The 18665-nt window shown below is 39.3% G+C and overlaps 1 protein-coding gene across 7 annotated transcripts in view; it reads right to left on the bottom strand.

Annotated features, from left to right (window-relative positions):
* The window catches only part of LOC126336448 (protein transport protein Sec31A), a 147536-nt gene that overhangs the window by 78891 nt on the left and 49980 nt on the right, over positions 1–18665 (bottom strand). For 5 of the 7 annotated variants that reach the window (XM_050000154.1, XM_050000152.1, XM_050000155.1 and 2 more), the window contains exons 10-11: positions 14451–14765; positions 10220–10306 (exon numbers count right to left, since the gene is read on the bottom strand). In XM_050000154.1, coding sequence (XP_049856111.1) covers positions 10220–10306; positions 14451–14765 — 402 coding nt within the window. Of the gene's footprint in view, positions 1–4421; positions 4476–10219; positions 10307–14450; positions 14766–18665 lie in introns of all 7 variants that reach the window. The other 2 variants (XM_050000150.1, XM_050000153.1) reach the window with 1 other exon arrangement.

Genomic DNA, 18665 nt, shown 5'->3' with positions numbered 1-18665 from the left:
TCTGACAGAAGCTGTGTCATTGACTTGCATAGTCTTCAGTATACTGCTTCTAAAATCTTATTTTTCTTTTCTCTCTGATGAGCCATGTAATAATTTTCTTTGGATACAAGGTCTGTTGTGACCCATTATTGTCAAACCCAAAAACATTAATGCAAAAACAAGCAACTTGAACTGACGATTACAACATTTGGTAAATAAGTGACCACTGCGCATTACTAAAGCCGATTATTATTTTAGTCTGAACTGATTTTTACACAGAGTTGAGTACATAATCTAGTACGAAAAGTTGTAAACAAAAAATGTTAAAATAGAGAGAAGTTAGAAGAAAAATCATTCCTACTGAATGGAACAAATTGAGCAAGCTATAGTAGTAAAGTAACTGTGGCATACCTAGAAGCAGTAAAGCACAAGGGTATGATTTAATCAGTATCAGTGCACAATGTTCAAAAGATATAAAATAATATTATAATACATGGCAGAGAGCAGTCATAACTCTTTCTCACAACCATAAGGAGCTAATCAAGGCAGAAATAGCATTCACTGAGTCCAAGAGCCTAAAATTAAAAAAAAAAAAAATAATAATAATAATAATAAAAGCATAAGATCCGCAAACCCTGACTAGTAATGGAGACAGAAATAAAAAAAATAGTTGCTGAGCAATGGTTTTTCAAACAAGTACATCTAAAGATCAATCATTTTATGAGCTTCATAAAGCATCTGCAAAATTTGGTAAATACTCTCACAAACTATCAACTATTTCAAAACTGAAAATAAATTAAGACACTACAAAACATTTATCAAAAGAAACAAAGCTGCCACATACCCGAAGGCCAATTTGAATACTACAGCTGACTAAAATCCCTCCAGCCACCCAAATGGAAATAAATATTACAGCACCAAAAGCACTTGTGATTATGTTTGCCAATATCCACATCAGTGGCACTTCAACTACGCAACAATTTCAAGTGATACGCCACCATAGCAGCCTGGATTCTGGGTCATGTTTTAGCATATTAACAGCATGTGATCAGATACACAACCAGAGGAATGAGCCAGCATAGGCAGTTCATTGTCTGGTGTTAAATTGTGCCATTCTTCTGCCAGACATGCCATAATTACCTAGAATTAGTCACTACAGCTACCCCTTACAAGATGAATTCTCTCAGGATACAAAACTTAAAATTTTCACAGCCTATTTGGTAACTTCTTTACCATATTCTTTGTGCCACTGGAGAGAATCTGGAAAGGAAGGGCACTATTCGTCTCAATAGAGACTGACCATCATTGTGTATTATTTGCAGAGATAAAGTGTTAAACACTTTTGATACTGACTGCTGTAGGACCTTGCCTGGTCAGATGCTCAGATGACATCTTTCACTTGCTTTTAATAAGCTATATGCCCCCCCCCCCCCCCCCAAAAAAAAGTTGGGATAAGTAAGAAATTTAATCTGTATAAGGAGATTGTTACAGTGTAAAAGTCAAGCACTGGCACAACAGTTAGGAATGTACAACAGAGAGGGCTGCGAGACGAAGTCAGCCAGTAGTACGCTGACTGACCCCTCTCTAGGACGACACGGAGACAGCAGCGGCCTCTACGTGAGGAGGATGTAAGTGCCACACCACCTGGCCACAGCCCAGTTGAAGTCTAGCGACTTAGGAACTGTATAATTTCTCTTGTATTAGGAATTTCATATACTGAGAGATTGTCTTATATTGTCTGTCACCCATTGCTTGCGGCAAATCACTGTAAATTCTTAAAGTTAAGTATTGTCATTTATCTTACTGTAACAAAAATTCATTCTCACGATTTGCTTGAATTGTTATCCAGTGATCCAAGAAGCAGGTTTCCTAGGCACCCCATATTTGATGAGGAGGCAGGACTCAACAGAGATGGTTTGGACATAGTGTACTACACATGCATGTCTATTTTACTGGTAAGACACAGTGTGAGGAAAGGCGTAAGTGTGGCCTCTTTAGCTTCTTTGACAAGGTAGATTCTCCTGAGAAAATCTGTATGTCACTTTGGATGGTGATTTCATACTCAATGCCACACCACTGTACTATGCCTACTGTCCATTCACAATAACAGTCAAAAGCCTAAATGTTTACATGGTAGTTATGACAACACACACTAAACCCAAATATTTTCATTTAGTGACACTAAACAGCAAGTGTTCTGATGCATCAAAATATGTGAATACAAGTGCATAAGACTTAAGTTGCAATGATCGTCATAGCTGTCAGCAAAGTTTTGGGACTGTATTTCAAAAACATATTGCCTGGATACAGTTGTTCAGAATGTCACACTTCTTTATAAGAGGCTCTCAAAAAGAAATGAGCTGGAGGCATAATTACAGAAACCAGTACCTGTATATTAGAAGTATTGACCGTGGCTGTTAACACACTTGTCCCACTATGACACAAGGCCGTGAATGGCTGTCTCATAAAATTCCCGGGGCTGTAATGGTAAACATTCCCACACATACAGGTGGATGTCGTCGTCTAAGGTGAATCGTTCGGCCCCTCAGAGCCTTTTTAAGGGGAACAAAAATGGTCCCCTTCTGATTCACTTCCTGCAGTACAGGACAGGACAACAGTGTATGCCCAGCGTTAGTCACAAACTTTGACCACCCTTCGCCAAGCGGTCAAATCAAAACGACCAGGCAATCTCACCCATGGGGCCATTCTGCTACACAACAATGCAAAGCCTCATACTGCCAACACAGTCACAGCACTCCTACAGAAATTCAAATGGGAGATTCTCGGCCACCATCCGTGTAGTCCGGACCTCTCCCCCTGTGGTTACGTCATTTTTGGCTCTCTTAAAAAGGCTCTGAGGGGGCAAACGATTCACCTCAAACTACAACGACGTCCAGCTGTATGTATAGAACTAGTTAACATCGCAGCCCCAGGAATTTAATGAGACAGCCATTCACCGCCTTGTGTCACAGTGGGACAAGTCTCTCAACAGCCAGGGTCAATACTTCTAACATAAGGTACTGGTGCAGGTACAAGTACAGGTACAGGTACTGGTTTGTGTAACTATGCCTCTGGCTCGTTTCTTTTTGAACTCTCCTTATAGATCCCAGCAGTACCTGGGTGTAAAAATTACGAACAACTTCAGTTGAAAAGACCACATAGACAATGTTGTGCGGAAGGCGAGCCAAAGGTTGCGTTGTATTGGCAGGACACTTAGAAGATGCAACAAGTCCACTAAAGAGACAGCTTACACTACACTCGTTCGTCCTCTGTTAGAATATTGCTGCGCGGTGTGGGATCCATACCAGGTGGGACTGACAGAGGACATCGAAAGGGTGAAAAAAAAAAAAAAAAAGAAAAAGAAAAAAAGGGCAGCTCGTTTTGTATTATCACATAATAGGGAGAGAGTGTGGCAGATATGATACGCGAGTTGGGAGGTAAGTCATTAAAGCAAAGACATTTTTCGTCGCGGCGAGATCTATTTACGAAATTTCAGTCACCAACTTTCTCTTCCGAATGCGAAAATATTTTGTTGAGCCCAACCTACATAGGTAGGAATTATCATCAAAATAAAATAAGAGAAAGCAGAGGTCGAACAGAAAGGTGTAGGTGTTCGTTTTTCCACTCGCTGTTCGGGAGTGGAATGGTAGGGAGATAGTATGATTGTGGTTCGATGAACCCTCTGTCAAGCACTTAAATGTGAATTGCAGAGTAATCTTGTAGATGTAGATGTACTGGTTTGTGTAATTATGCCCCTGGCTCGTTTCTTTTTGAACTCTCCTTATAGATCTCAGCAGATATTGAACTTATTCTGGACACTTTCTCACGAGACGTATCAGATTCATTATGTATGATGATAACACTAAATAGTTAGAATATCCATGTCTTTCAGTAATCAGTACCAATTAATGTGTACCTAAATCAAGGGGTCATGGTACACATTCCAATAATACATCCAATAACTTTTGACTTTGTATCACGAGGTATGAAAGAACTATCTACTGCTCAAATACTGATTCTATACCGATAATACGGCTACTGATCTTTAATTTAAGATTTGTGCAGTCACTAAGTCACATGGCATAATCCCCTTTCTTTTCTGAAGGCTCCTATAGCTGTGAGAATATCTCTATATGAAGTATGTATGTGTAATAATTGTCTCTCGTCTGTTAGGTTTGTGAGTATATGTTTGACATGGTCGATTGCTTCTACACAGAAAGAGAGACTACATGGTTTCATGCAGCGAACAGCAGCAAATACACACAACACTACCAAATCTTTAAAGCTACAAAAACTGGTACCAGATTTAAACTACAAAAAATAGCCTTGCAGCATTATTTACAATATTTAAAAAGGTTGAGTGCAAGATAACAAAGTTACAATGAAAGAAGTGATAAATATGACTCAAAAACTGTTGAAAATTGACACAAACTTTTTCTTACCAAACCATTTGCTCGAGTTTCCTCCAATCCCTCAGCATCAGGTAGAGTACCATTCTAAAAATGCATTCAAACTGCTACAGTAATCAGAGCGAATGGATCTATTTAATTACTATTTAAAAACATCAAACAAACTACTGAGGCCCCAGGTACATAAATCTACTCCAGGAATGCTATTAACACAGTGTATCATCTTAAATGGTCCAAGCAAAGATGCCAATATTAAATTGTTGCAGCCTGGCTCTTACAAGACCCTGAAACCTTACCGAAGTTACTATAACATTCTGTGAGCCTTTCAAAAACTTGATAAGTGATCATTGGTCGTAACTAATACACTTTGTATTTACACTGAAGCACCAAAGAAACTGATGTAGGCAAGCATATTCAAATACAGACATATGTAAACAGGCAGAATACAGCACAGCAGTTGGCAATGCCTATATAAGATAACAAGTGTCTCGCGCACCTGTTAGGTCAGGAACTGCCACTACAGCAGCAGATTATCAAGATTTGAGTAAGTTTGAACCTAGTGTTATACTCAGCGCATGAGGGATGGGATACAGCATCTCTGAGGTCACGATGAAGTGGGGATTTTCCCGTATGACCATTTCACGAGTGTACTGTGAATATCAGGAATCCGGTAAAACATCAAATCTCCAGCATTACTGTGCCCAGAAAAATATCCTGCAAGAACAGACCAACGACAACTGAAGAGAATTGTTCAACATGGCAGAAATGTGACCCTTCTGCAAATTGCTGCAGATTTCAGTGCTGGGTCATCAACAAGCGTCAGCGTGCGAACCACTCAACGAAACATCATCAATATGGGCTTTCGGAGCCAAAGGCCTACTCATGTACCCTTGATGACTGCATGAAACAAAGCAGTATGTCTTGCTTGGGACAGGCAACACTGACATTGGACTGTTGATGACTGGAAACATTTTGCCTGGTCAGAACAATCTCGTTTGAAATTGTATCAAGTGGAGTGATGTGTACGAGCATGGAGACAACCTCATGAATCGATAGAACCTGCATGTCAGCAGGGGAGTGTTCAAGCTGGTGAATGTTCTGTAATGGTGTGGGGGCATGTGCAGTTGGAGTGATATGGGACTCTCAATACGTCCAAACACAACTCTGACAGGTGACACATATGGAAGCATCCTGTCTGATCACCTGCACTCATCCATGTCCATTATGCATTCTGACAGACTTCAGCAATTCCAGCAGAACAATGCAACAACCCACACGTCCAGAGTTTCTACAGAGTGGCTCTAGGAACACTCTTCTGAGTAAACACTTTGAATGACCAGCAGACTCCCCAGACATGAACATTATTGAGCATATCTGGGATGCCTTGCAGCCCGCTTTTTAGAAGAGATTTCCACCCCATCATATTCTTACAGATTTATGGACAGCCTTGCAGGATTCATGGAGTCAGTTACCCCAGCACTGCTTCAGACATTAGTCGAGTCCATGCCACAATGCCTGCAAACTTGCAGGGGCCCTACACGATATTAGGCACAGGTATACCAGTGTCTTTGGCTCTTCAGTGTATAATTCACTTGTGAACTCTCATTTTACAGTAACAGAGAGCACAAGTTTGTTTCCCCGAGTTGGATGCGATTAGTGTCTACAAAAAAGTTGAAGTAAGCTTTGTTTTGCGGAAACAGAGGGCACCATCTTTTTACCAAACTGGGGACAACTCGCACTGAAACATGGAGATACAGAGAATGGACTGGGATTATTTTCATCCTGTAATGATGCTGTTAGCACCTGGATTAAGTGAGTTATAGCCCGCCTCAATAAAGAATTAACTGCATAGTTTTGCAAATGGAGGGACTGAAGCACATGGGTCTGGGAAAATGATTAATGTGGGTTTTAATGTGGGACTACCTACATGAAGGAGAGTTCAAAGCAATGTCAAAGGGATTACAAAGATTCAATAGCTGGCAGAATACTATTTCTCTAGATGATAGAATGATTTCATGTAATGTATCTGTTATTTCACAATAAGACTCACTCAAGTCATCAAGGAAGTTTCAGTACAGAAAGGGTATAAGGAAAGTGAAAGTAAACTTATTGAAAGCATCTGAATCAGAGTACACATTCAATTTTAAGTCTAAGGTTACATGGGGGGGGGGGGGGGGGGGGGGGGGGGGGGAGGGAATTAACACTGTGGGGGGCAGCATTTCTCAAAAGTACAGCTTGTGCTGTTTATTTAGTGGACTTACGTGATAAAAAAGTATACATATGTCCATCAGATCAACATCAACAAACGTAGTATGGGTTATGGACAAATATCATTTTGCTCACAACAGACAACGAGTTCAGTGGTTCCAGAAAATTATGAAGTTTTGACTCACCATGAAATTAGGCAATGAAGTGTTGACTGTTTTCTCTTCTCTCTCTCCCCCCCCCCCCCCCCATTCATTTAAGTTTCTCATAACAACAGAAAACAAATTCATTTTAAGAATAATTATATAGGTTACAAAAGATTCAAATTTCAGTCTTTTGTATGGAAATCTGCAAGAATTGTCCACCGAGTTATTTCTTATATTGATCGCACTTTTGTATAACTCACATTACATTTCTTTGTTATATGAGGTTTTATGTCAAAATATTATCATAAGCTTTATATATCAGAATCTTGAGAAAATTTGCATACATAAGGGTGTATTTAGGATGACAAGTTACTTTCTCATGTTCACCCCATAAGTATGCCAGATAGTGTAAGCTACCCATTAATTTTAAGTCCAAAAATTATATGAATTGCCTGTGTCATGCTCCATATCATCATGTGTCACTTTGCTTTGGGAAACAGTTCCCATTTGGGTGTTATAGCATTAGAAACTTGTATATTGTGTATGTCTGCTCTATTGATTATTTGAATCCTGTCCACTGCTGTGTGTCACACTGCAACAAATTTCGGGCACTCAAGACATTGTTTGATTGTGTACTCCAAATTGTAATTTGCACATGCAGTTAGCACTTTTAACAGTATAGATTAAAGCTTGGAGTTGGTTGTTATTGTCCAGTTTATCACTTTGTACGTTGTTGATATGGTGCCTCCTGGTATTATTTTCATCACTAAATTTTTCTGCATGATTTTCCAATTGTGCGGCAATCTGAAACAGATCATAGCCTACCTCTCTTACAACACCAAGAAGCTCCTTACTTAACTGAGTCAACTGACCGTTGTTTGACTATACCTATCTCCAAATTTTTTCGTTGTTGGTAACCTGTTCCAGTTTCACACATTTTGCCATTAGATGAAGTAGACACTCCTCTTCTATCACAAATATTGTTAATATTACTTTTACTTTCATACAAACAACCCTTATTACAAAGACAACACAACTTACAGCCAAGAGATTTCATTAAATATATTTAGTGGTTGTTTTGAACAAAGGAAACAAGTTTATCATCTTCCCTCAATGTAGTTTCATTTCCAAATATCTTTTTCTCTAAAGAACACCTGTAAATGTGCTGAACTGACATATGATAATCATTAGAAACACAAATTTGGACGAAGTACATGAATATGCAAGACGAGATAGAAAGTAAAAATGAAAGAAATAAAGATTTAGTCAATTACAAGTCTAAATGAGAAAGTGAACTTGCCAGAGTAAACAGGTCACACCAGTCAGCACAGATTATGAACCACTTTAACGTAATTGCAGTTTATTATTAATTATCTTTTATCTACATGAATCTCATTACACCTTAGAACAGAAAACCCCAGATGGAATAACAAAAATGAAATGGAGTGCTATCACTACATAGAGGAGGTGTTGTGCAGCAGACAGGCACATTTAAAAGTCAACTAAGCTAGTCTAAGCTTGTAATTCTTCAGGCTTTCCCAGCAATCTAAGGACATCTTGGGTTGTCGGGTGTTCTACCGGATATCAGCATCGTACTTGCATGATATTTCGGTAGCCTAACTCATTACCTTCATCAGTTGCGACCTGAGACTATAACTCGAGTAGACCTGGTCCAGTATTTATGCCTGTGGCCTTCCCTCTTCACCAGGCACTCAATCTGCGGTCCGCGCATGCTCGCTGTGGTCTTCTGGAGCATTGCCGTTCCCTTTTCCATCCGCTGCAGTCCTGGGTGTTCTCTTTGCGGTGGGGAATGTCAAGGACGACATGGGTTTACGGAAACAAGGGATTTATAATATACTTTGCCAATGTGGCATGTCCCACATTGGCCAGACAACAAGAACAGTAGATATCAAATGAAAGGAACATCAGAGGTACACCCAATTAAGACAAGCAACAAAATTAGTCATTGGTGAAAACTGCCTAGAACTACGTCATCCCACGAATTATGAAGAAACCAAGTATCTAGCACAGACGCCCAGATTTTGGGACAGTGTTATAAGGGGTTAATATAGATAAAAGTGACCGATAATCTCATGAACCATGACACAGGGTACCAGGTACATAGAGCCTGGGATTCTGCTCTGGAATTGCTGAAGAAGCAACGTGGACAGCTACAGCACTCCACAAACAGAATAACTGAAGGTGTGGACATGAAGAACGATCCCCATACAGAGTTCCACGTGCACCGGACCGAAGATGGAACATCCAGAGTCAGGACCGACAGGCGCGGACTGCAGAGGGAACATCTCAAACCGCAGTGGACCAAAAATGGAATGGCAACACTCCAGCAGATCACAGTGAGTGGAGTTGATGACAGAGGGAATGCCTGGTACCACAGACAGGATTCCAAATGCACCAGAACGAAGATGGAACACCCAGGAGAGGGCCTGGCAGGTGCGGACCACAAAGGGAAACACCCAGGACTGCAATGGACGGAAAAGGGAATGGCAATGCTCCAGAAGACTGCAGCGAGCAGGTGCGGACCGCAGAGGGAGCGCCTGGTGAAGGGGGAAGGCCACAGGCATGAATACTGGACCAGGTCCACTCGAGTAGTAGTCTCAGGTCGCACCTGATGATTGTAACGAGTTACGCTACTGAAATATCGTGCAAGTATGATGCTGATGTCTAGTCTGAGCTTAGTTTACTTTTCAATGTACGGTACTTAAAATGTGATTGTCTGTTAAGTGACTCCTCTACTTGGTATCATTTCACTGTTGATTATACAACTTACTACACTTAACACTGAAAAGAGTAAAATATTTACATGCTACTGGAATGAAATTTTCAACTCTGCAGCAGAGTGTGCACTGATATTAAACTTCCTATCAGATGAAAACTGTGTGCCGGCCCAAGACTCGAACTTGGGACCAATGCCTTTTGCGTGCAAGTAAAAGTTGCAAAGGTAGGAGATGAGGTACTGGCAGAAGTAAAGCTGTAAGGATGGGGTATGAATCATGCTTGGGTAGCTCAGTTGGTAAAGCACTTTCCCGTGAAAGGCAAAGATCTCAAGTTCAAGTTTCAGTCCAGCACACAGTGTTAATCCGCCAAGAAGTTTCATGTCAGAGCACACTCCACTGCAGAGTGAAAATTTCATTCAGGAAACATTCCTCAGGCTGTGGCGAAGCCATGTCTCTGCAATATCCTTTCTTCTCCGAGTGCTAATTCCACCTTCCAAACTTCATACAAGCCCTTCTGCGAAACTTGCAGGAGATGAGGGGCTGGTGGAAGTAAAGCCATGAGGACAGGTTGTGAGCCATTCTTGGGTAGCTCAATCAGTAGTGTACTCGCCCGCAAAAGGTATAGGTCCCGAGTTCGAGTCCTGGTACAGCACACTATTTATATGCTACTGAAGAATAAGTATGAAGAAGACCTTAATGAAATCCAGTTTTCATCTAACAAACAAAACTGCATTATACTTACTTCTCGTCCAAGAGCTGCCATCCTGTCATTCAAGCCATCAAGCATTGGGCTGGATCTTGCATTAGCAGGTTTTCCAAATTTGCTAAGCTGCAAAAAAATAATTATTTTCAGCACCTTTGTCTAAGCAGTTGCAAACGTACATGCACATTGATTGTATGGACTTATAATACAACTTAAAACAGTCCTGGTGGCCTATTAAAATAAACCGTGTGTGTTTCAGAATTCTAAAAATAACTTCTTAGTTGTTATATTAAAAACAAAGATTCCAAGACTGACCAAGCGAAAAAGCGTCGGTGGACAGGCACAATAAAACAACACACAAACACACACACAAAATTTCTAGCTTTCGCAACCAATGGTTGCTTCTTCAGGAAAGAGGGAAGGAGAGGGAAAGACGAAAGGATGTGGGTTTTAAGGGAGAGGGTAAGGAGTCATTCCAATCCCGGGAGCGGAAAGACCTACCTTAGGGGGAAAAAAGGATAGGTGTATACTCGCGCGCACACACACACATGATGGATGGGCGCGCGCGCGTGTGTGTGTGTGTGTGTGTGTGTGTGTGTGTGTGTGTGTGTGTGTGTGTGTGTGTGTGTGCGCGCACGCGCCTCTAAGGTAGGTCTTTCCGCTCCCGGGATTGGAATGACTCCTTACCCTCTCCCTTAAAACCCACATCCTTTCGTCTTTCCCTCTCCTTCCCTCTTTCCAGAAGAAGCAACCATTGGTTGCGAAAGCTAGAAATTTTGAGTGTGCGTTTGTGTGTTATTTTATTGTGCCTGTCCACCGGCGCTTTCCCGCTTGGTAAGTCTTGGAATCTTTCTTATTTTTCCCATGTGGAAGTTTCTTTCTATTTTATTTACTTCCTAGTTGTTAAATAGAATAGGTGGAATAAGCATTGCTCTCATTATTTACAGAATAAAGGTATTTCATGCCACATTCAAAGAAGTCTAGAAGCTTGAAGAACCATAAATACAGTTAGGTATAATTATGAGGCACAAATGCAACCTAATGTGATTAAAATAGAGTAATTACGTCAAAATCATTACACTTGTGCAATTTCTGAAGATGCAGGAAAATGGATTACAAGAACGTCATTCAAAAGCAGAAAAATGGGTCTAGACTCCTACATTCAGTGACTAAATATAAGCAAATAATTTAAGAATAATGATAACTTGCCAAATAGCAAAGGCACTGAGCCATCTGAAAGCACATCAACAAGACCAAGAACTTTGCTAGCTTTTGGACAATTTTTTTTTCCCCGAGCTTTATGGTATACATATAGCCAAAAGCTATGAGCCTTTTGCCAACTCAACACAAATGCTATTTAGTGAGCTGTTATCTTTATTCTTTAAATTATTCACCGGGAATTTAAATTACCACAAAAAACCAATTTTTTCCGTCAAAGTTATGGTATGCATTTCCCACCTGTTTTAGTAAATATTGATTTGACAATTTCTAAAGTAACATTCTGTAAAATACAAATATGATATGGAAAGTTCTGATAGAACATACATCATTCGGAAGTGAGGATAGCAGCTCCCTGAATAACAGTCACATAAAGACATTGACAGGCACACAAAACAGAATGAAAACAGACAGCTCGCATTCAGACAAATTGTGTGTGTGTGTGTGTGTGTGTGTGTGTGTGTGTGTGATTAATTGCATTCTGTAAAATATTCTGAACTGTTGCAAACAAACGTGATAAGGATATCCCATTCTGAGAAGATGGGCATGTGCTACAAGGGCCATGTTCAGATCACACACAATACAGGTTCGGGCACAGTTTTGTCAATATTTTTAACTCTTTGGCAAGAGAATTTATTTATTTACTTTGCACACCTTAAGAGCTATGAGCATTTGTTCAGCTAGAAGAGATGTGCTCCACAGTAGTGAAGATGAACGAGTGCTCATATACCTCTTAACTCGATTTCGTTAAATTTCATCATAAAAGCACAGAAGGCTGAGAAATTCTTAACACCAAGCATTCTAACCGAAAGCAATTTTCCTGCATGCACATATTTTATGCCAATTATGGTTTACCTTCATGAACACCTTTCTCTTCGTGGTTGATTTTGACACATAGCACATGTGCTATAACACTATATGAAACATATCTTGTTGTTAGAAAGAGAGAAAGAGAAATATCTATGGCAACTGTGTAATGTACATAAACTAGGAGTACTCCCTATGAGGATATACAGAGACCATCTTTTTCATTGCATTTCGGAAGCCTCGAGTTATACAATTTAGATAGCTGAACGGAAAAAATACAATAAAAAGATTGTAATTGTGTAACATTTCTGGTCATTTTTTCATCTTCAAAAAAGAGTAATATATGTTGTGAGAAAAAAAACATATAGAATACAAAAAATACAATATGTACAGACGATCAAACATGTCTCATAAAAGTTCATAGATGCCTACGCTGATCTATAACTTTCACAACAGTTTACATCCTCTTGCCTAAGAATAAAAAAATATTGTAAAAAGTGTGATCATTGTTGTATGCTCTGAGTGTTACCTATACAGGCCTCATACCACTTGCCAACCACAACAGTTAGTGTGGGCTTTTCTAATTATGTACATTTGTGACATTAAAATAACCAATTCTCTGATTTCTTAGAAACCATTAGATTGCAGATCTGATAGGTATAAATAAAATTTCCTAATTGTTGTGTGTTCTAACAATTCCATCTGATCCAAAATTGATTGCATGTAGTGGCACAGGCATTGTAACCTAAACATTTCCACAGGGGCAACTTTTGAGGGTTCCTAGACAAGTATCTCACAAATGCTCAAAACTGATGGGTTGCAAGGTCCGGCTCCTTCTTGTTAATCAGAAACAGCAGAATAAGGTTGGCGAACATAGTAACTAAAATGGAATGTTCACAATCTTTGGATGTGAATATTGATGAGGAACTGAAATGGATGCCTTAAATTACAGTTTGTAAATAATTTGATGAAGGCTAGTGAGATAGAATGATAGAGAAGCTATCTGTGGTCTCCTAAGAAAGTCATTCTCGATTTTGAATGTTCTAGCAAACCTAATTCAGGACAGCTAGATGAGGATTCGAAATAGACTATCTGATGACAAACTACACATCTAACTCAATAATTAATGGAAAATCTCATAAAGATGTGACGGGGAGGGTATATACTATATACCTCTTTACTTCTGTATGCATCCTCTTTGGTTAGAACCTGGCACAGTACTTACAGTAGAATATCTTTGGCTTCCCTCTGACAACCATGCCTCCATCCTTGCTACCCTCCCTGTTTTCCTTTCCGTGTTGCTTCGTAACCTGGGTTGTGAGTAACTAAATCCACTTTCCCTTCTTCCCTTTCTTTCCCCTCTCTCCTCCCTGATGAAGGAACATTTATTCCGAAAGCTATGAACGTAAATTTTTGGTTGTTTTTTTGTGTATCTATCGGCTGTACTGAGCTGAGGTAAGTACTGGCCAGCCCCTCTATCTCTTTGTTAGTATTTGCGACACATCTAACTCGTGTGCCTTATCACCTTCTGAGTAGAATAAAGAAATGAATACCACCCGTCAGTTAAACACGGGGTCCTGAAGAACCATCTAAAAATGCAGCAATGACAATCTGCACAGGTGCCTTTTTTCCTCTGACTTATTTTGTATCATGCTTTACAAATGTAGCCCAATATGTGGGATAAATCATTTGAATGGAAAAACTGTAGTTTCACACTAACTTCTGTATTTTTACCACTTCTGCCGAACTGCTTTACACTGATAACCTCTTCCTATTGTACAGTCATGATTTACAACATTTCATGTCAATAAGGACAGTTCCTTACTGACACTGTCTCTACCCCATTGTGTCACATTTAATTTACAAGTACTGATCATATTGTTGTCGCTACAAACTATTTTTGATTTTCAAATATAAAATAACAAGGAGTGAACTAACAAAATCAACAATTAGTACAGCATTAGCATATTCAAAATAGAAACAATTTTTTTTAAATTATGCACGAAAGTAACTTCCAAAATAAGGATAAAATTGGTATTAAAAACATTTACAAAACATTTAACTACAAATACATTTGGTGAAATGTCGATGTTTCCTTAATGCTTCTAATTTCACACAGCATCAAAGCATGCAGGGGCACATGCTTCCATGTTTTCTAATGTTAATTCAAAAGCAATGGAAAATATATATGTTAGAAAATGCTTTCCTTGATGGAATATCAATGGAGTCAAAATGTAACAGAAACCTTAACATTAAGTTCATCCGGCCTGAAACCGAGTAAGTCGAGAAACTCGGCCCTTGGGTTGCTCTCAAAACTAGCCCGAAGGAAGCTCCACACAGCCCTCTCATGTGCCGTGCTGCTGCTGGCCACTTTGGTCCTACAGTAGTCCACAAATTGCCCATACTGCAGAGCAGCCTCCAACTGGTTGGAACGAGCTACAATCTCTGGCTCTGTCACCACCCGGCACAAGTGCACAACACGTGACTGTTGCACTGGCTGCTGCTGTTGCTGCTGGGCTGGAAGAGCTTCATTTGCAAATGTGACCAATTTACCTCCAAACTGAAACAGAAGTGCACCAAAAACAATAATTTTTTTCCGTTTTATTCATACATGGTTATCTATGTACAACTTATGTAAAGTATCAAACGTCTATTTTCAGTTATCTTAAAGTAATTCTTGATTTGTCATTCACTATCATCTAAGTACAAACAAATTTGGTAAGTAACTGTCTGATAGCTAAATTCCTAGGGAGTACACAGCAAATAACATTTAGTATAGGGCACCTTATAGTTCTTTCATTTGTACTACAACAAATTATGAAGAAAATAAGCACATTTTCAGCTGCCCAAAAAAATAATAAATAAATAAAATTTTTAAAAAAATGGTTCAAATGGCTCTGAGCACTATGGGACTTAACAGCTGAGGTCATCAGTCCCCTCGAACTTAGAAATACTTAAACCTAACTAACCTAAGGATATCACACATATTCATGCATGAGGCAGGATTTGAACCTGCGACAGTAGCAGTCGCACAGTTCCAGACTGACGCATCTAGAACCGCTCGGGCAAGGCGGCCGGCTTCAGCTAACAAATCAATCACTTATTTTCATGGTGTCAAAAATGAAACCACATATAGATATGTTTTCTGCAGACAGAAATTGCTGGGTAGTTGCTCATGATTGTGTGTGTTATCAGCAAGATAAATGTTCTCCTTGATACAGTACTAGTGAAGAAAACCACATCTCAGACAGATGACATTTTCACACTGAGCAACATACGTAACCATCTACTCTATTTTATGTCATTCACTACATAGTGCAGTGTAATATAACATAGGACAAGTCACAGCAAAACGTTTCAACACTCATCAGATGTGGTACTTCTCTACATTTGCTCAGATATTAACCACATAACAAATTTTACTAAAGAGGTAGGTTTTGCAATTGCCCTCACCACAAACGAAAAAAAAAGAATCATTTAAAATCTGGCCTTATGAAATGTGTGTGCGAGAAACACCACTCAATGGTGGGTCCTCTACTCGAGAAAAATCAGATGGCAATTACCTATGGAGAGTCTGATGAACGCCATTTCATCTCATCTCAGTGTTCAGGAGGGATAAATTCAGAATCAGATTCTGAAATCAATAACTTAAGCTTGTCACTGCTCCCAACTTGAAACTCACAATAAATCTGCAAATTAGCTTGTAAACTCACAACTGAACAAGCAAAGCCTGTACAATGAGGAGGAGGATGTGTTCAGAAGAACCATTCAATAAGCCATCCAGGGTTAAAATGACTAATAGCATCTCAGGCAAACTTCAGATTAAAAGAAAGGCATTTATCACGAGATATTTGAACAACAAAGTCTGTTTAAGTGCTTCTTGCTAGGTTCAGTTACCAAGAGCAGACGAAACCTCATGATCTCTCTAAAGAGATGAGGGGTACACTTTTATTCTCCTCCTCCTCCATCTCCTCCTTTCTTCCTTACAGAAGCACACCCGAAACAAACATCTTTATTATGTCTTTTCCAAGATATTTGTCTATGCAGCTGGTAACTTCAGCTGTTACCCTCTGAATGAATCCATTGAACGAGACAGGAGAAATTGAACAGCCCTGTATCTTTAGCCTTCTTTAGTCTTCGCTAAAGAATTAATCATAAGGCAGGTATTGGTTCTCATGTGTCTACACCTCTTCTAAAGCCAAACTGGTTGTCCAGGATGATACTGCATCCACCACGTCTTCAGTCCTCCCTAGAATGATAGAAGTCAAGATCTTGGATGTATGAGTTACCAAACATGGCTGTATTACATGCACATTTATTTGCAGATGCCTTCTTTGGTATTGGCACTGTAATAATTGTTTTTTTTTTTTTAATTATATTGGGAGCTTCCTGGTTTTATATAACATGTATGAGTTGGAACAGTTCTCCATGTAGCTGTTTTCCAGTAGCCTTTAAGATTTCTACTGGTATATAATCAACCCCAGTAGCTTTCCCAGATTTTAACCGTCCATGACTGCAAGGTCACACTCTTTGCACAAGATATAATCTCCCTCTTCTTCCAGATCAACTTCCTCAGTGTTCTCCAGCTCTAAATCTTCATTATTTCCTGCATATAGATTTTCAAAGTATTATTGTCATCTTTGTACTACATCTTTTTGCTAATATAATACAAGAGTACATCAATAAGACCTTAGAACATCCAAGAGACGGCACTCACAGTACCGAAATGATTTGGTGGTAATAAGCATAATCTGTTGCTTCACGGCAAATGAAGTTGAAGCCGTATCCATCACTTAGTTTCATTGTTCCTATCAATTGAAGCAACAAGCTAGTGTTTATTTCTCAACGAGGAAAAAGTGAGTTTCAAGCAGTAATTTAACATTTCTATTTAAAAGAATTAACACTGAAAGATGTCAAAAAACTGAGTTAGATGAAGTTCACGGCACATCAGCTCCTGTGTTTATAACTATTTACAATTACATTAATGAGTTTAAATGTGGCCGCACATTCACAAAAGATGAACATTGTTCAGGACATATAGTGGAAGTTACCACTCCCAAAATAGTTGACAACCTCTACAATATGGTTTTGCCTGATCGACAAATCAAAGTGCACGAAATAGTTAAGGCCACAGGCCTATGGCAAGGTACAGAGTTTTCAAATCTGCACAGAAAAATTTGGTGTGAGAAAAATCTCAGCAAGATGAGTGCAATATTAGCTCTCAGTGGAGATTAAACACAACCGTGCTTTCCACGCTGAGGGTTTTTTGAAACTTTTCCATCACAATCCTGCCAAGTTCCTATGTCAGTATGTAACTGTGGACAAAATATGGATACACTACTATACTCCAAAGACTAAGGTAGAATCAAAACAGTGGGGTTTTGGGGGCAAACAGGCTCCGATGAAGGCAAAGATGGGGAAATTGATCAAGCAAGGTGATGGCCAAAGTTCAGTGGGATGCACACAGAATCATCCATGTCAATTACTTAAAAAAGGAACAAATAATAACTGGAGAGTTTAGTGCATCATTATTGCAAAAGGTGGGGTTAAACCATCCTCATTTGAAAAAGGAAATCATCATCTTCCATCATGACAATGTCCCAGAGTACAGCTGTACAGTTTTCATGGCCAAAATTATGGAATTACTAGTTTGAATTATTGCAACTTCAGTCGTATTCACAGTATTCGGGCCCAGTGATTTTTTATTTCCAAACTTGAAAAATGGCTTGGTGAATGGCAGTCACATTGAACCGACAGGTCACTGCCCACATATGCCTATTTTGCAGACCTTACAAGATCCTACTTTTGCAGATGGCTTAAAGAAGTTGAGACAATGCTTGGAAAATTATACAGAGTTAAAACGAGTTTATGCTGAAAAATTTTTTAAAAAAATCTCAAAATAATCAGTTTTTCTATCTTTTTATAAGAATTTACTGAATGACTCTCATACTATTCCATATTCATTTTGGACTCCACTGTATTTTATTCATCTACTTTCGGAGAAATGCGAATCTGATTTATAGGCACATTTCAGCTTCCCTACCTTAATTACTTCATTCACATTTTTTGCATTGATCCTCCAACACTTACAGGATCTATACATGGTAGCAGTTTACTATTTGCTTCAGTATCATCCCAACAAAGCTACTGAAGTTAACACTAAGATCTTGCTTCAGTTTTATGATGGTTTCTTCCCAGAGTTGGGCAACTGATAATATGGTTAAATGAAGGTAACTACAATTTTTCTTAAATTCTGTCATAAGGTGCCTTATCATGTTCTAAAAAGTATTGCTATAACTGCATGTTGTGTGCTGACAATGCAGAATCCACCTCCAGCATGAAGGAGTAAGAGTTGTATGCTTGGGCCATGCTGAGCCAAAGTCTCAGGTGCCCTGCTCCATTCCCACCTGGCTCTGATGGACTGTTAGATCTTGAATTGCTTTGGCAATAATTGCAGAAA

The sequence above is a fragment of the Schistocerca gregaria genome, chromosome 2 (assembly GCF_023897955.1).
Source record: "Schistocerca gregaria isolate iqSchGreg1 chromosome 2, iqSchGreg1.2, whole genome shotgun sequence".
In the NCBI taxonomy this organism is placed as follows: Eukaryota; Metazoa; Arthropoda; class Insecta; order Orthoptera; family Acrididae; genus Schistocerca; species Schistocerca gregaria.
This window is presented reverse-complemented; position numbering and strand designations above follow the sequence as displayed.